Source organism: Zingiber officinale, chromosome 10A (assembly GCF_018446385.1).
Source record: "Zingiber officinale cultivar Zhangliang chromosome 10A, Zo_v1.1, whole genome shotgun sequence".
Taxonomy (NCBI): Eukaryota; Viridiplantae; Streptophyta; class Magnoliopsida; order Zingiberales; family Zingiberaceae; genus Zingiber; species Zingiber officinale.
The window spans coordinates 253520-273215 of NC_056004.1; the positions used below are offsets into that span (position 1 = coordinate 253520).

At 38.6% G+C, this 19696-nt stretch overlaps 2 protein-coding genes across 2 annotated transcripts; both read right to left on the reverse strand.

Annotated features, from left to right (window-relative positions):
• Window positions 1-9501: 9501 nt before the first annotated feature.
• On the reverse strand, window positions 9502-10703 carry LOC122027981 (protein trichome birefringence-like 37). Its single transcript, XM_042586994.1, has 3 exons — window positions 10164-10703; window positions 9912-10070; window positions 9502-9821 (listed from the first exon to the last, which is right to left on the reverse strand). The coding sequence occupies exons 1-3, from the start codon at window positions 10319-10321 to the stop codon at window positions 9527-9529; spliced, it is 612 nt and encodes a 203-aa protein (XP_042442928.1). The 5' UTR covers window positions 10322-10703; the 3' UTR covers window positions 9502-9526.
• Window positions 10704-15904: 5201 nt separating this feature from the next.
• Window positions 15905-18123, reverse strand: LOC122027980 (protein trichome birefringence-like 38). Its single transcript, XM_042586993.1, has 5 exons — window positions 17791-18123; window positions 17461-17632; window positions 16714-16889; window positions 16458-16616; window positions 15905-16383 (listed from the first exon to the last, which is right to left on the reverse strand). Exons 1-5 carry the CDS (start codon window positions 18111-18113, stop codon window positions 16089-16091), a joined length of 1125 nt encoding a protein of 374 aa, XP_042442927.1. The 5' UTR covers window positions 18114-18123; the 3' UTR covers window positions 15905-16088.
• Window positions 18124-19696: the final 1573 nt, after the last annotated feature.

The window sequence follows — 19696 nt, forward strand, 5'->3', positions numbered from 1 at the left end:
CTTTGCCAAGAGGTCGCGCCTCCGAGACTTCATCCATTGCCAAGTTACACTTGGACTTACGTTGCCAAGACTACATGCTTGGACTTACACCGCCAAGACTCATCCTTGGACTTTCCTCCTTTGCCAAGATCACACTTGGACTTCTTTGTTGTACCTGTATCCTGCACACTCACACTGCATATCAAATACAACAATAAACCTAACTTAAACCTTTGCCCAAACATCAAAACCTAGGGTCACTAGATTGCTCCAACACGTGTGACCCAATAAGTTTCCGATTTATCTTGGTCGTTCATAATTAACTACTTAATTATAGAACAATCATGAATGATACCTATTGGAACCCCAAGGTTATTTTTGGTGTGATCAACCAAGTTAGGTTATGTCTTTTCATGTTCTGATCCATGTGTCTAAGTGTGCAGGAGCACAGGAAAACGAGCGGAAGACGCGGCTAGTGAGAAGGAAGGCACAAAAGATAGCCGACGGACTCGGTGCGTCCAAGGGATGAGACGCTGCAGAAGAGTATGCCGGTGGACGAAAAGGGCGTGTGCGACGTTCGCAGGATGAGAAGCCGGAGTGGAAGCATGCTCAAGGAGAAGGTCGGAAATTGGGTTCGGGTGAGCCCTATTCCATTGGTCGAAATCACCCAGATGATCAGAGCAGCGGAAGAGCTCAAGTGGAATTATGGAGCTGCTAGAGGTGCCTTTAACAAGAGTTGAAGGCGCCTCTGCGACCTTCAGGCAGAAGGTGCCTTCAATGGCTGAAGGCGCCTTCAACCAGTCATGGAAGGCGCCTTCAACCAGTCATGGAAGGCGCCTTTCATTGCTATGGAAGGCGCCTTCAACCAAGCAATCCGGCTGTTGGCGGAAAAGATAAAGTTTTATCCTTTACCTCGCTGGAGGCGCCTTCCAACACTATGGAAGGCACTTTCATCGTGAGGATAAGTTTTTCCAGGGGCTATAAAATGACCCTGGACCTAGGAAAGAGATAACAACTTCTGTATTGATTTCCTAGTAATAGTCTGAGCTATTAACGAGTGTCAAAGAATTCTCCGTCTTCAATGAAGGAGACTTTTTAAGGGCTTTCATTTGGCTTGGATTAATAATTGGCTAGGTTGTAATAAAGTAAATTATGGTGCCTTTTACTGATTTTGTTTAAGTTGTTATTTTTGTATTATTTTTATTTACTATTGTTGCTAACCTAAGTTGAAAGATCGAGAAAGATATTTTAGTATTTCAGGTAAGTCAACCCTCTCTAGCCAGCCCACTGGACCAACAAGTGGTATCAGAGTCTAACGGCTTCAGGAGGACTAACCGCCGAACGAAGCACACGAAATGGTCGGTTCAAGCATCCACCCACCAAAGTTCAAGGGGGACTTCGCCAACTGGAAAAATAAGATAGAGGTATTTTTTTCAAGACTGATTTCAATTTATTTTTAATAATAGAGTTTAGTTTTGTAGTACCCCAAAGGTAAAGATAAATACCACTGGACCAAAAATGAGCAAGCTGATTTTGTGGCAAACGACAAAGTAAAGTTCCATCTGCTAAGTATTCTACTGCTACAAGAAGTCAATCGGATCGGAGCCTACGAGTTTGCGAAGGAACCTCGGAGGCGAAACTCGCAAGACGAGATCTGCTTAGAAACCAGATCAGCAACATCAAACTGGAATAAGGAAAAACAGTTGCACACCTTCATTCAAGGATCAAGGAGCTCATCACTGGACTCACGAATCTCGAAGAAAATGTAAGTAATCAAGATTCGTTAAGGCACGCGCTTAGCACATTCCCTAGAAGTACTGAATGGGCATAATTAGTATATGTCTATTACACATCTAAGGATTTAGATTCAACTACGTTAGAAGAGTTATTTTCTACCTTTGAAGGCCACGAAACAAGATGTGCAGATGCGAAAGAGCCGAAGCACAATATTGCCTTTAAGGCAAAGATGGACGAACAAACTTCAGAATCCTCTCTCGACAACAACAAAATGGTAATGATGGTAAAACAGTTTAAGAAACTATTTAAAATTTGAAAATCTAACCATTTGCAGGGTAGAAAGAAAAGGACAATCAGATGCTACCACTGCAATAAAGAAGGGCACGTTAAAGACAACTGCCCTAAATTAAAGATTAATGAGAAGGACAAAGGCAAGAACAAGAAGCATGTTCAAAAGAACACATACAAGACTCTAAAGGTGACATGGGACGAAACGTCGTCTGAATGGAGGTCGAAGCCTTTTCCGGACTTGCGTTGATGGCAAGTCAACAAGAAGACGAACACGAAGAAAGCTCTTCCGAAATGAGTATTGATGAAGGGGGAGTTACATCAGAAGAAAGCAGCAGTTTAGGAGGAGCTACGGATGACGGGATCGACAAGGTAAGTCAGGTACGATATCTTTCACCTGATAAGTTATTCAAATTTATTAAGTTCTTATCAAAAAATTATTGCAAGTTAGAAAAAGAAAACTTAGATTTGAAAATACAATTGTCCAAAGTATGTCCACTAGATTTATATGATAATTTGAAAATAGAAAATGATAAATTGAAAACAGAGATACAATATCTGAAAAATCGTGCATGCTCATATAATAAAAATATTAGGAAATATAAAAATTTGAACTAGTATCTTAGATTTCATAGGGATCAAATCAAAAAAATATCCAAAAGTTACGTACCCTCGAAATTTCTAATTAACCCAGTTAGAAGAAACCTATATTGGGTTTCAAAGACTTGTCTAAATTAAAAGTTTAATTAGACTTAGGGCTTTCAGAAAGTACATTAAATATTTGAATTTCTTAAAAGGTTTTGTCTAGAAGTGGTTGATGATCCAATAACCAATAAGGCATAGTGCCTCGTCACAGCCCGGAAGCTAATTATTGAATTGAATATTTAATTGATAAACTAATAAACATAAAATAGTTAGTTAAAATAACGCTTTCAATTTTTCTCAATTTTATAACTTAGAATGTTTTTTTAAAACTTAAAGTTTCAAAAATTGTTGTAATTTTTCTAAGTGATATCAAAATAAATTTTAAAAAAAAATTTAAACACTTGTAAGTCTTTTTTAATTACCCTTAGATTTTTTTATACCCCATTTTGTTGTGATCAAAGTGGGAGAAGGGAAACTAAGTCTAGGATGATGTAGTACAAATATAAATCTTTAATCTTTTTACACTTTATTGCATTATTCAAATTTTAAATCATTTGCACTTTATTGCTTTAATTTTATGATTGTTTATCATAACTTAACTTGAGCTGCTCACATCAAAAAAGAGGAAGATTGTTGGAATCCCAAGATTATTTTTGGTGCGATCAACCAAGTTAGGTTAGGTCCTGTTATGTTCTGATCCCTGTGTTTAAGTGTGCAAAAGCTTAGGAGCACAGGAAAATGAGTAGAAGACGTAGCTAGCGAGAAGGACGACACAGGAGAGAGCCAATGAGCTTGGTGCATCCGAGGGACGAGACACTGCAGAAGAGTGCGTCGGTGGACGAGAAGGACGTGCACTACAAAAAATTATGCAAATAACGACGGCATTCCAGATTGAATTTAATTCAGTCGGAAATCATCGACTGAATAAAATTCAGTTGGAAAAATACCTACTGATTTCAATTCAATCGGTGGTTTCCGACTGAATTAACATCAGTCGAGAAATACCGACTGAATGGAAATTTTCGTCGGTAAATACCGACTGAAATGTCTATTCAGTCGGCAAATCCGAGTGCGGGTTCATGGAGAAGCATTTATAAAGGTTCATGGAGGAGCGGGTTCGATATTTACCGACGGAATTTGAATTTCATCAGAAATTACCGACGGAATTCAAATTCTGTCAGAAATTACCGACAGAATATGAATTTCGTTAGTAAATGCGATTAAAATTAGGGCACGTGATTTCAGTTTCATCTCCATGTGAACAAATCTTTCTCCCAATCTCCTCTCTGCGTCCTCGACGATCGACAACCGGTGATCTCCGCGTCCTCCGCGATTAGCAGCCTCATGTCCTCCTCTCTCGTTCTCGGTGATCAACAACCGGCGACTCAAGTATGCTCCTCTCCTCATTCTCTTCTATTTCACGCACACGCCGATCGCAGTAGGGCCTGCTGGTGGCCGACCGGCCCCCGCAGGGACCTGCTCCCCAGCGCCTGCTCCCCAGGCGACTGCTCCGTTGGCACCTACTCCCTAGGTGCCTGCTCGCGGCAGTCGGCCGCCGCAGGCCCCTTCTCGCGGCAGGCCCCTGCTCGCGGCTGGCCGCAGGCCCCTGCTCGTGGTAGGTCGTAGGCCCCTGCTCGCGGCAGGCCCCTGCTTGTGGTTGGGCATAGGCCCCTGATCGCGGCAGGTCATAGGCCCCTGCTCGCGGCTGGCCGCAGGCCCCTACTCGCGACTGGCCGCAGGCCCCTGCTCGCGGTTGGCCGCAGACCCCTGCTCACGTTCTATACATTAGATTTGTTTTACTTGCATTATCTTTTGTTTATTAGACTTAGTTTCATTATATGTATTGTTATTTTATTTAATGAACGTTTAAGCAACAACATATGTTTATTAGAAAGTCTAAGTTTATAATGGTTCTCTAAGCAAGAAGAAGATATTCTAAGTTTATAATGATACCGTAAGCAATATCTTTATATTCTAAGTTTATCATTCATTTGCTTTAGTGTAGAGGAGAATTTTGGTAATATGATACGAAGATCATGAGATGAAACTGAGCTCAAAATGCTTTATTTAAGCTTATTTCAAGTGATACAAGTTTAATAATGTTTCAAATTATATTTTCATTAGATAACAATGTATATGAACAAAGCTTGGATGTATAATCGATTAGAAAATGAATTACTCAGAGCTGATTTTATTGCTGAAGTTGAACAGTTTATGAACTTTGCTAAAAGTCATCCAGAATGTATGAATGGTACCGAATTACGGTGTCCGTGCAATCATAAAAAATGTCAAAATAGAGCTTTTCGTGATGAGGATACCGTAAAAATGCATCTATGTAGAAATAGTTTTGTGCCAAATTATTACAATTGGTACTGTCACGGAGAGCCTTATTTATATGAACCAATTGGGTCTTCTGGTGGTTTGTCATCTGGGATAAATGTTACCGCTCCTGAAGCATCAACTAATATTGATGTTACAATGCAATCAATGGTTAATAATGTGATGAATGTAGTTGATTATTCTAATATAAATGAAGTACCAACACATGAATATCAGCAACTATATGAGATGTTAAAGGCTAGTGAAAGAGAAGTGTGGGAAGACATTCTTTCCAGTCATTCTCAACTATCAGCTACTGCAAGATTATTGAATATGAAAGCATAACATCATTTTTCTGAAAGATGTTACGATGACATCTGTCAATTGATGTCAGAGTTGCTCCTTGCTGATAACATAATGACTGATAGCTTCTATGAAATAAAGAAATTGATCAGAGGTTTAGGTTTGCCTGTAGAGAAGATCGATTGTTATATAAACAACTGCATGATATTTTGGAATGAAGACAGCGCTCTGAATGAATGTAAAATCTGTACTCACCCTCGTTTTAAGCATCGTACTCGCATACTAGGCAAGAAGAGGAAAAATATTGGATGGAAAATGATGTATTATTTTCCGTTAACTGCTAGACTTCAACGCTTATATGCATTTGCAGCTACAGCTTCCCATATGATGTGGCTGTTGGAGTGTATACTGAAAGCCTAAGCTTTGTAAACATTCATTATGTATAAAGAATTACATTTGGTCAAATTGTCTACATTTGTTTGTAGTTGTTCATTTAATTTATATTGTAGATAACATAGTATGTGGTGTCACATGCAGAAGATGATGTTATCAGTACCTTATAAATTATAAACAGTAGCTCACGACCAAAATGGAAAGGAACAAACCATTAGAAGGTCGTAGTGTAATTAGGTATTAGTTTATCTTGACTATATAATTACACTAGTACACTCAGAGTGTATTGAGTAGGACCATTTGAGGTCGTTTCTTTTATGCTGACTTTATAAAGGAACAAAGACCTCGGTTATTATGGAAGTGTGTACTCTTAATCCTAATATAATAACAAGCATATATATTTGATATTTATTTCTTTAATTTATCAATGGATGAGATTTAGTTCGATGAATCAATAAGCCCGATAAGTTGGGAAATGGTATCACTTATAGTGTGTATTGTTGATTATAGAAGGAAACTGTGTCCTAGAGATACTAGGTTGATAATGTCCTCAAGAGGAGCTCATAAGGATTGTCATGTTAAACCCTGCAGGTGGACCTAGTCCGACATGACAATAAGGTTGAGTGATACTACTCTTGGATTTAGATATTAATTAAATGAGTTGTCAGTAACTCACTTAATTAGTGGACATTCGATATCTTAAACACAGGGAGACTAACACACTCATAATAAGAAGGAGCCCAAAAATGTAATTTGGGATTGGTGCGGTAGTTCAATAATAGTTCTCTAGTGGAATGAATTATTATTGATAAAATTAAGTTGTGTGTTCGGGGGGAACACGGGATGCTTAATTTTATCGGGAGACCAAAACCAATTCCTCCTCTCGGTCCCTATCGTAGCCTCTTATTTATAGAGTACTATACCCACCCAAAGGGGGCCGACCAAGCTAGCTTGGGAACCAAGCTAGGGCCGACCTAGGTATAAATTGGGGTGGCCGGCCCTAGCTTGAACCCAAGCTAGTGGGGGCCGGCCAAATTAAATTAAAAAGGAATTTTAATTTTAATTTTTATTATGTGGAAGAAATAATTTATTAAAGAGAATTAAAATTAAAATATCTCTCTTATAAAAGATCTACAAAAGATTAAAGAAAGAGATTAGATCTCTTTCCTTATTTGTAGATTGGTGAGATATTTTATTTTCTCTTTAAAAATTATTCACATGTTGTAAAATTAAAATTATAGAAATTTCCTTTTATCAACCATGAAGAGATTTTTGAAGAGAAATTTTATTTTTTAAAAATTTCCGGAAACAAATTAGGAAGTTTTAATTTGTTGATTAAAACTTGTCTAAATTGTTTCCCCTTGATGTGGCCGGCCAATATAGATTAAATTGGGAAATTTTATTTTATTTTTCTCAATTAAATCATGTTAAGGAAATTAAGGAAATTTTATTGTAATTAAATTTCCTAATTTGTCTAGGCCGAGGAATATAAAAGAAGGGGTGAGGGTGCCTTCATGAGATACAACCTCTATTATTCTCCCTCTCCTATTCTTTGGTGTGGCCGGCCAACATCTTCTCCCTTTCTTCCTCTTTGTGGTGGCCGAAACTCTCTATTGCTTGGAGCTCTTGTGGAGGCCGGATACTACTTGGAGAAGAAGAAGAAGAAGAAGGAGAGAAAGCTTGCATCTCTTGGAGCTTGGTTGGTGTTTTTCTTCTTCCTTGGTGAAGCTTTATTTTTTGTGGCCGAACCTAGCTAGGAGGAGAAGAAGGTGGTTGGTGGTTTCTCATCTCGGAAGATCGTTGCCCACACAACGTCTGAGGTTAGAAGAGGAATACGGTAGAAGATCAAGAGTTTTTCTACAAGGTATAACTAGTAATTTTTCTTTCCGCATCATACTAGTTATTTATGGAAATAATACCAAATACAAGAGGCTTACGATTCTAGTATTTCGAATATGGTTTTCGATGATGTGTTCTTTTGTTTTATTTTTCCTTGTGATTTGATTGTTCTTTTCGGTTAACCTAAAGTTATTTTAGGAAATTAAATATTAGCTTTCTATAAAATATTTTGTCTAGTCGGTGGTGGTTGCTCCCATATCCAAGAAGGTCATGTGCCTCGCCACGTCAGTACTGGGAACCAATTATGGAAATTAATATTTAATGGAATTAATAACTTAAGGAGACTTGGGTCGAACGTGTTAAGTTCCGCAGGAGATCTAAGTCAAAACCTAAAAGAACAAATAGATTAAGTTTTGGATCAAACGTGTTAAGTTCCGCAGGCGATCCAAAATTTAATTTAAAAGAACATATGGTAGATAGGAAAAGGTTCAGACCTTTGTACAAAATTTTTGTACAGTGGAACATATAGGTTTTCCGAGTAGCAACCAACAATGACATCATGAGCATGAACATGAGAACGAATGAGGTATAATGTGCAATCCTTATGATTCTCCTGCATGGAAACATCTTGATACTGTGTTTCCCTCCTTTGCAATGAAACCACGTAATGTGAGATTGAGACTTTCTGCAGATGGATTTCAACCATTTGGTCAGTCGGGACAACAATATTAATCTTAGCCATTTATATTAACACCGTGCAACTTACCGCTATGGATATGCATGAAAGATGAATTTATGTTCCTTACCGTGTTTATTCCTGGTCCAACCAATCCCAAAGATAAGATAGATATTTTCTTGCAACCTTTAATTGCCGAGTTGAATGAATTATGGAATGTAGGGTCGATGACTTATGATGTTGCAAGTAAAATTAATTTTACATTGCATGTTGCCTTATTATGGACGATCAGTGATTTTCTAACATACTCAATATTGTCAGGATGGAGTACGGCTAGTAAATTAGTATGCCCACATTTCATGACAAAGTCCGATGCATTTTTATTATCTTGTAGTGGGAAGATATCTTGGTTTGATAATCACCGTAAATTTTTACTAGTTGATCACCCTTTTAGGTGAAATAAGAAAAATTTTCTAAAAAATGTTGTAGTCAGAAAATCTCCCCCAACAGTCCATGCTTCAGGTAAAGAAATCATTGAATAAATAGATAGTTATGGATTTCTCCCTGTATCTCAGCCTAATTCTAATGAGATAAATAAATATATTGTTAGGATGTGCAAGTGCGGTTGAAAGAAAAGGAGCATTTTTCTGGGAGCTGCCTTATTGGAAGTATCTACTCATTCGACATAATATAGATGTGATGCATGTTGATAAAAAATTTCTTTGATAATATCTTCAACACTGTGATGAATGTGCATAAAAAAACAAAGAGCACTGTAAAATCATGTAAGGAATTAAAAGAATTAATAAACAGGCCAAAGTTGCATAAGAATGAAACAACTAATAAATTTCCAAAAGCGTGTTATAAATTGGACAAAGATGGTAAAAAAAGCTTTATTTAGTTGGTTAAAAGAAATCAAATTCTTAGATGGATATGTTTCGAATATGTCTCAATGTGTTGATATGAACAAGTTAAAGATGTTTGGAATGAAGACTGTCATGTGTTCATGTAAAGACTTATTCCAATAATTTTTTATGATTTATTTCTCAATAATATTTGGTAAGCACTTACGGAGTTAAGTCTGTTTTTCAGAAATTTGATAATGAATTGTATTATGACAACCGATATGCTTCTATTAGAAACATATATTCCTCTCATATTTTCATAATCATACAATTGCAAATGATTAATTAATTCCACTAAAAAAATTAACCTAGAAAACAATGACATTAAAAATGCAAAAGAGATTTTTTTTTTTTAAGTAAACTTTGTATGCCAAAATGAAAATATATTTTTTTTAAAAAAAGGGAACAATGAGCAGGTTGAGCGACGACGCCCCGAGGACTTCTATAGTGTCAGTGCTGCATACAGGAGCTGATTCCATGTATCCGGAACGCCGGCGAGGCACCAGTGGCTGCAATCCATCCTGGAGTACACTCCGCTGTACGCCGATGGATGCCCATCCTTCCGAAGCTGAGAGAGCAGAGTTACGTCGAGCAAGAACACCGGCTTCGACACCCCGCTCAACACACTCTTCACCACCGACTGCGCCGGAACCGGACCGGCCGGGTAGGTGGATCCACTCACAGGATCCGTCTGATTAGCACATCCGTTTGTGGTCGCTTCGCCCCACTCTTTTGCCCTGATCAATCAATCAAACAGTCAATTAGCTAGAGAGCATGAATTCATAAGTGCGTGCGTGCGTGCGTGCGTGCGTGCGTGATTCCCATACATGTAATGGGTGGGCGAGATGCCCTGGAAGAAGACTTTAGTTGTGGTAGTATTGACGTTGGAATCGACCCATTTGGCCCAGGTGGTCATCCCCTTGCTGAAGGCCTCCAACCGGTCCATGTCTTTGTACGTCTGCCCGCCGTATTCTATGTAATCCCATCTGCGTACGTACGTCCACACAAGATTCGATCAGAATCAACAGCAGAAATTAATCGACATCGAAAAGTAGGCAGAAGACGGATCGAGCTCACACGGTTGGCTCGCTCCTGTGTTAGTCCACCAGTGCCAGGTGTTGAAGATCAGCACGTCAGCAGCGATCCAGGCCGAACCGGATTGTATCGACTCAAGCTTCAGAACCCTGCCGATGGTCTCGTTGACGATGTCGACTAGGTAGGTGCTGTGGTACAGCATGACCGACACTCCATACTCCTGCGTACGTGTATTTATTAAAACAATGCGCTTAATTTACTACTAAGAATCCAAGTGGACCTTTAATTTGAGGCGGCTCACAAGACTACAAGAGGTCTCGTTGCCAAGAGCAGAGTATAAATATTGTTGCCTGAGAGAAAAGTTACGGGAGAGTAAGGCTAAGAAAATGATCATGTGAGAGATTCAGATTCAATGGATGAGCTAGCTAATAAAGCCAGATTCCAGCCAGGCAGATAGTTATATAGGTGTTGGTAGTCCTCAGTCCGAGAGCTTGTCCTATTGAGAGAGTAACATGCATGAACAAATTTCAAAACAAATGGATGGATGAATTAAGACGATTAAGCAGGAAAGAACAAGCAGAACAAGCTTCATGGGCAATGAGGTTTTGCCAAGGAGCCGCTCATGAGGACCAGGACCACAAATTTCATTGTGGTAGATACTTCCTCAGCTTACAACGTCATCTTAGGTCGATCGACCCTCAATAAGTTCCAGGCAGTAGTTTTAACCTACTTCCAAAAGATCAAATTCCCGGTAGACAACCGAGTCGGGGAAGTTAAGTGCGACCAACTGACTGGTCGACGTTGCTATATCGAAATGGTCAAAACTAAGGCCAGATCCGCTTTGAAGAACCCACGGCTAGAGGTTAGCGCTATTACTGAACACCCTCCTACCCTAATCTATGAAGAAATAGAGGAGGTTCAAATCCATCCTTGCCGAGTGGAGGCAACAACTTTCATAGCATCTGATCTGGAAGCCGAGCAGAAAGCAAAGCTGATCGCCCGTCTACAACAAAACCACGATATATTCGTGTAGTCAATGCACGAGCTTCCCGGGATTTCTCCGAGCGTCCCGCAACATGAACTTCACGTCCAACCGGATGATCGACCGATAAAGCAGAGAAAGAGAGACTTCAGCGCCGAACAAAACCTGATCATTCGAGCAGAAATAAAGAAACTGTTGGAGGCTGGTCACATACGGGAAGTTCAATTTCCGAGCTGGCTCGCAAATGTCGTGCTAGTCTCAAAGCCGGACAACAAGTGGCGAGTCTACATCGACTTCCGGGACCTCAACAAAGCATGCCCAAAAGACTTCTACCTGCTGCCTCAGATTGATCAGATGGTAGGTTCCACTGCTGGGTGCAAGCTGATATGCATGATGGACGCGTATCAAGGGTACCACCAAGTGTTGCTCACCCGGGAAGATCAGGAAAAGGTCAGCTTCATTACGGTCGATAGGACATACTGTTACAATGTCATGTCATTCAGACTGAAGAACGCCAGAGCTACTTATCAGAGGCTGATGAATAAAGTGTTCCCACGGCAGATTGGTCATAACATGAAGGTATACGTCGACGACATATTAATCAAATCCCTCTGAGTAGCTGACCTATGTACGGATATCAAAGAGACCTGTCAGACACTTAGGACATACGGAATCAAGTTAAATCCAAACAAGTGTCTGTTCGGCGCAAAGAGCGGACAATTCCTGGGCTACATCATCACCGAGCGAGGCATCGAGGTAAATCCCAACAAAGTAAAAGCACTACAAGACATGCCACCGCCTAGAAATTTGAAGGAAGCCCAACGTCTCATTGGTCGAATAATAGCATTGTATCGATTCATCTCCAAAGCATCCGACCGGAGTTTGCCATTCTTCAAGCTACTGCGTCGAGCCACCAAATTCCAGTGGGACAAGGAGTGCGACCGGACGTTCGAAGAACTTAAGGAGTACCACAACTCATTGTCTGTACTAGCTAAGCAAGTTGTCAGCGAGCCCCTCCGAATTTACCTGGCTTCAACCGAGCATACAGTCGGCTCGGCTCTAGCGAGGCAGAACGGTGAGGAATAGAAGAGACACAAATATAGAATATATTTGTTGGAACAGAAGCAATGGTAAGCCACACCTCTTGAAGGCATGGTGGGATCCCTTTTGGTATAGTTATGAACCAAAGTTGGTTTATTTTAACACTGAACCAAGAGTGTATTGGTTTTGAACCAAGTTGTATTGGTTGTGATACAAGCTTAATGAAAACAGATCGGGTTGTTATTGAGTATTGGATTTGGGAGATGACTTGCACTCCAAGTCATTGTGAAGAGGTATATATATACCCTTCCATGAGGAGAAGAAAAAAATAATTAATAAAAGGGATGACCTAATTTGATTAGGTTTCTCTCCTTCCTCTCTTCTCTCCCTCACTTGCTACCGCCCAGCCTTGTTGCTACCGTCCCTGCTGCCGGCCGAATCTCCAACACAAGCCCAGCCTCTAACCGACCCTCCAAACCACCAGACAACTAGGAGTTCCAACCGGACATCAACTTTGTGTTGTCCTCTTACCACCAATTGCTTCCACATTACTACTAGCCAACTAGCCTTCTTGAAAATATCTCAGCGTGGATATCGACAGAGGCAAACTTGGTCAAATTTGCCAGTTGATGACATTTCTTCTACATGTCATCTGGTAGGTATAATTTCATTATGAAATTTTGTTCTATGTTTATGTCTGTGCATATGTGCATCTTGTATATGTGTGATACGTGTGTTATAATAATTTTAGAAATTATTATGCTTTCATTGCTTATTTTCGAAATAAAAATTTAAAACGTGCATAAAAACACCCAATAATACAAACACGTTGTAGTAACTATGGGTCCATAGCTGCTACAACTACAACATATTAGGTTATAGTAGCTATGAAATTGTAGCTGATACAACGTGAATATTAGCCTTATACAAACACATTGTATCTACTACGGGTTTATAGTTGCTATGTAGAACACAAGTTTGAGGTTGTAGCAGCTACGAAACAGTAGCTACTACAACGCGATTCACAATCTTGTATAGACACGTTATAGCAGATATATGTTGGGGTTTCAAGGTTACAAATATAATTTCACATTAAAAATATATGGAAAATATCATGAATTTATAAGAAAAAGATATCTCTATTGGTATAAGACCTTTTGGAAAGAGTCCAAGAGCAAACCATGAGGACTTAAGCCTAAAGTGGACAATATCATACCATTATGGATATATCTAAATTATTTTCAATCATTCAATTAGTATCAGAGTGAGGTCGTTCTTCATCGGACTAACCGCCGGAAGAAGCATGAGACATAGTCATGATTCAAGATCAGACCATGTGGGTGAAACCTTGAACGAAGTAGGGGAGGCTCTGAGCAAGTCGGTGACCTGATACTTGAGGGGAGGCCCTAAGCAGATCAAGAGTAACCTGATACTTGAGGGGAGGCCCTAAACAGGTAAAGAGTGACCCGATGCATGAGGGGGAGACCCGATGGAGTTGTTTGAGAGAGGGATTGTTGAGTTGTAAGGTTGTAAACATAGTTACATATTGAAAACACATGAGAAAGATCATGAGTTTATAAGAAAAAGATATCTCATTGGTATGAAGTATTTTAGGTAGAATCCAAAAGCAAATCCATGAGGGCTTAGACCCAAAGTGGACAATATCATACCATTGTGAAGATATCTAAATTCTTTTCAATCCTTCAATATGGACCCATAGCTACTACAATACAAGTTTGAGGTTATAGAAGCTATGAAACCGTAGGTACTACAATGTGGTTCTCAACCTTGTAGAGATAAGTTGTAACAACTATAGATCCGTAGCTGCTATAACACAAGTTTGAGCTTGTAACAACTATGAAATATAGTTGCTACAACGTGGTCCATAACCTTGTACAGATACATTGTAGTAGCTACATATTCATAGCTATTATAACACAAATATTTAAATAGTAAACCACAACCATAGAATAAATATTTAAAAGAACCATCAAGATCAAACGATGAGACAAATGACACTAATTGCAAAAGAAAGTACATAAATGATATTAAGAACTAATTCTAACATATTATAGTTAACTGAACACAACTGTACTGGTCATAATACAATTATTAGGGGCATCTCCCTCGTAAATGGATAAGCTCTTGTATAATAGAGTAATATGTGGGAACTTGACCAATACAACTCCAAACAAGTCGTGGTTGTTTACTAAACCTTCATTTATCCAAGCGCATGTTGTTAAAACCTACAACGATAAAATTAATTATTAACTTTAATTTTTTATTCAACCATTATAATTTAATAAAATGGAACTTTGATAGTGCTAGCTATAGATGCTAAATCTTCTTTATACGTATCGTCATCACTATTATGATGATTATCTATAGTTGATCTGACAATCAATACATCTTCATATTTACAAAATTTAATAAAAATAATTGGTTTGCAAATAAAAATATAATAAATATGCAGAATTAATCGACACACACCTTTGTTCTAAAATTGGATAGTTGTGTTTGTCATGTGACACACCTCGATACCCACATCCATGACATAGCTGGGACTTTGAGGTTAACTTCTTTGATAATTTTAATCTCATCTTACATCTCTTTGTTCTTACACAAGAACGATCAAGAATAACAAGGAGTCCATCCATGAATTTCTTCCTTTGACTTTCATTGTCACATTTTCTACTAATGTTCATCTCTTGAATTTTGTTGTATATATAATCGAAATTTTCATCCAAGAAGTTTGTCCCCTCTTCATTTATGTTTTTATTTTTCTTGCTATTGTTTATCTTATGCTAAATCTAGTTTCTCATGCATATTAGTTATAGAACAAAAATGCATCCTCAATTGATGAGAATTTCAATTCAATTTTTGACTTTCAATCATCTATAACTTGGGGAATGTATAGTTGCTGCTCGTCACTATTTTTATCCATTGTTGGGGAATGTCAGATTCTTTAATTATCTAAAGTTCTCAATTAGGTCTTATTTCATCACATATATTTAAGCTTGTTAAGAAGAGTAGAGGTTCTTCTCCGAATTATCAATCTGCTTTAAACATTACATGATAATAGGTAGCTCAAACAATAACATATCTTATATATTACGCAAATTGTCATAAATAAAAAATATTGCTTAAACATTGTCATTTAAAGAATTTAAAATTTGATCCAATAATTCTTTTCAAAATAATTTTGTGCAATGCAAATGGGCATACTAATCAGAATATTATAGCAGATACAGAAGAATTTCAAACCGCCAATTATAGAAAATATTTTTTAGGTTAATTATATGTATCAAAAGAGTTCTAGAATATTGTTCTTGTGTTGGTAGTATATATATTTGTCTTAATTGATCTTGGAGACAATTCTCTACGGATCCTATTAGGGCAAAATATTCTCCATAATTTTTAGTATTTTATGATGGATATTGAATAGTTTAAAATGAGGTATATCACTTTTTAATACCATAGAGGCTAAAATTACATTTGAATGCCCATAAGGTTGAAACGGCCAACTATTTATATAAACTTGTGGTATCTTCTTTTGATAATAATTTAATAAAAGTGATGCACCGTTAATTTTTATCTAAAGGATATTTTCGTATGAAATTTATGGTAGTGGACGCTAATTTAAAATCAATTTGATATTTAAAAAACATTTCAATGACATTAAATTTGTAAATATCTTTAGACAAATATATATGACTTTTAAAAAATAAGTGGAAACTTTATTGAACTAATTGTAATTTATTCCATCATCGTACAATTGCAAATGACTGTAATTAATTCCACTAAAAAATTAACCTAGAAAACAATGGCATTAAAAATGCAAAAGAGATTTTTTTTTTTAAGTAAACTTTGTATGCCAAAATGATTTTTTTTTTTTAAAAAAAAAAGGAAACAATGAGCAGGTTGAACGACGACGCTCCGAGGACTTCTATAGTGTCAGTGCTGCATACAGGAGCTGATTCCAGGTATCCGGAACGCCGGCGAGGCACCAGTGGCTGCAATCCATCCCGGGGTGCTCTCCGCTGTACGCTGATGGATGCCCATCCTTCCGAAGCTGAGAGAGCAGAGTTACGTCGAGCAAGAACACCGGCTTCGACACCCCGCTCAACACACTCTTCACCACCGACTGCGCCGGAACCGGACCGGCCGGGTAGGTGGATCCACTCACAGGATCCGTCTGATTAGCACATCCCTTTGAGCTCGCTTCGCCCCACTCTGTTGCGCTGATCAATCAATCAAACAGTCAATTAGCTAGAGAGCATGAATTCATAAGTGCGTGGGTGCATGATTCCCATACTTGTAATGAGTGGGAGAGATGCCCTGGAAGAAGACTTTAGTTGTGGTAGTATTGACGTTGGAATCGACCCATTTGGCCCAGGTGGTCAGCCCCTTGCTGAAGGCCTCCAACCGGTCCATGTCTTTGTACGTCTGCCCGCCGTATTCTATGTAATCCCATCTGCGTGCGTAGGTACATCCACACAAGATTCGATCAGAATCAACAGCAGAAGTTAATCGACATCGAAAAGTAGGCAGACGACGAATCGAGCTCACACGGTTGGCTCGTTCCTATGTGAGTCCACCAGTGCCAGGTGTTGAAGATCAGCACGTCAGCTGCGATCCAGGCCGAACCGGATTGTATCGAGTCAAGCTTCAGAACCCGGCCGATGGTCTCGTTGACGATGTCGACTAGGTAGGTGCTGTGGTACAGCATGACCGACACTCCATACTCCTGCGTACGTGTATTAAAACAATGCTCTTAATTTACTACTAAGAATCCAAGTGGACCTTTAATTTGAGGCGGCTCACAAGACTACAAGAGGTCTCGTTGCCAAGAGCAGAGTATAAATATTGTTGCCTGAGAGAAAAGTTACGGGAGAGTAAGGCTAAGAAAATGATCATGTGAGAGATTCAGATTCAATGGATGAGCTAGCTAATAAAGCCAGATTCCAGCCAGGTAGATATTTATATAGGTGTTGGTAGTCCTCAGTCCGAGAGTTTGTCCTATTGAGTATTGAGAGAGTAACATGCATGAACAAAGTTCAAAACAAATGGATGGATGAATTTAGACGATTAAGCAGGAAAGAACAAGCAGAACAAGTTTCCTTCATTAGCGAACCCTACTGGCACAAAAACAGACGAGCACTAGCTCCAAGAAGGCAGTGGGCATGAGCTTTACGGTGTCATTGTCAACACCCGCGCGCAGGCAAAAAGACAAGAGACTAGCTAGCTAGAAGAATTTGCGGTGAAAATGAACTTGAGAATGAGATTTTTTTTAAGGGGGTTGAGAGGGGAGGAAGAACCTGAAACGTAATGGAGGAGAGGGGGGTTGATTTTGTGTAGTTTGTCTTGCCGTCGGGGACGGCGGCGTGGAGCATGCAAGCCAGTGACATCCATTGGTTCTTGCTCAGCGAATCCCCCACGAACATTATCTTCTTCCCTTTGTATTTCGTTAGAAAATCCACTCCATTGAATCTGAATCGGACAGACACCGTGTAGTCAGGTAATTAATAATCCAATTTAACAAATACTAAGCAGACCATATGGACGAATACGAAGAAGAAGCTGAATTGTGGTTGTTCGAAGAAGAAGATGATGATAGTGGTGATCGAGTTATTAAATGACCATCGAACCTTGGGAGGTCGCAAGAATCAGGGTTCCAACGATACTTGAGGTAGTCCTTGTCGGGGCGGCCGTAGCGCTGGCAGTCGAACTCAGGGTCGATGAAGGGGCAGGCGGAGGAGTTGTAGGCCGGGTACGACTCGTCGTAGACCCAGCTGCCTTGGAACAGATTGCAACTCGCGGCAGCGGCACGCGCCCTCCGCCCCCTCGCCATCCCCGCGGCCAGGCCATGGCCGCCGTCCCAGTGGTAGGGGCGATACGCGGTGGCGGAGAGTAAAAGCGAGAGCAGAGAACAACAGCAGAGGAGCAAGCTCGACCGACCACTGTTCCCCATGGGAGCAGAGAGAGTGCAGAGGTGCTGCTGGGAACGTGGAGATTTGTATTTATAGTCAACGTTGACGGCGTCAAAGCAAGTAAACAAGTCGGTCGCTACATTTGGTTGGTGTAGAAATTGTGCGGTACATCTGGTTGGCTGGTATCGCTGGGGTTAATGATTAAAAAAAATAAAAAATATTAACCATTTTTTTCTTTTTTTGGGAAAAATATTGACCATTTTATTGTAAAATCTTGACGAGGAAAGAAGGGAATTAGATAATTTTTTGGCAGAAAGTTTGATAAATTCGGTTCCTAAATTCTGGCCAATTAAAAAAGAGAATAATAAAAAAATATTTTAAAATGATTATATAACTGATATTTTATTTAGTTATATTCCTAAGGAAAATAAACTAAAAGAAGAAGATGATTAAAAAAAAATGAAGGAAGAATTTATTATTTGTCATGTGAGGTGAAAAACAGACTGTTTTCGTTTAATAAAGGTCATAAGAGAAATCAAAATTTATTTCAATTAAATACGGAAACAAAGGAAGGAGCAATTTTTTAACTTGTAGAAATTAATAAAAGAAAGGAAAATGAGTTGAGTTACCGAAAATAGAATAAAGACATTAAGGTTCGTATATTTACAATTCTACCCTCGCTACACAGGTTGAGTGTGTATTTACTTGTCTCTTATTCTTGTTTTTCTCGTCTGCGCATAAGTTGTTTTAAAATTAAATTATAGCTTTTTTATTATTTATAAATAAAAACGCATGTTAAATGGATGCATCTAATGATAATTAAACAAAATATCTACAGTAACTCAATAAAATTAACTCATATCATAATTCATATTTCATATCACTTTCTAAACCCTATAATTCAATCATATTGCAAATTCCACGTCCAATTTGAAGAGTAAATTTTAGTGATCAGAATTTAAATCTAAAGTGTTTCATTATTACATATAATATTAATTAATGCATGTCAATCAAAAAATGAATGTAAAGAATTTTATTTTGACCGGTCAGATTCTGATTATTTAACGCTGTATAACTTAAAAGGATAATTTTTAATGGTCGGAATCTAAATACAAAGTATTTCATTATTACATATAATTTTAAATAATGTAAGTCAACTAAAAAATGAATGTAAAAAATTTTCAACTTAAGAATTTAAACAGTCAGAATCTGATCTCATCAATTTCATTCTAGCTCCGAGCGATTGCTTGTTATGTATCAACGTAACTCAATTAATGCAGTTGCTTACATTTTGCATGCGATAAAGACTTTGGACAGAACGGGTTGAAGTTAAGATCATCAGAAGGCGACAGAATAGATGGATACGATTATTTTCTTGAGAATGATGCAGTACCAGCTCTTTATTTGTGCCGGCAACTGATATGATTTTTCCCGTGTAAAATCAAGAGACCACAAATAAAGTTTCTGCATAATGCATGCATGCATGTATGTTTTATTATACGCGAGGTCGAAATTTAGGGTAGTCGGGACGTAAATCTCTGGTCCCTGTGTAACTCACCCCATCTGCCACATGCTCGCTCAGGATGCTATGATTTACCTTTTTGTCACATGTATGTTTTATTGT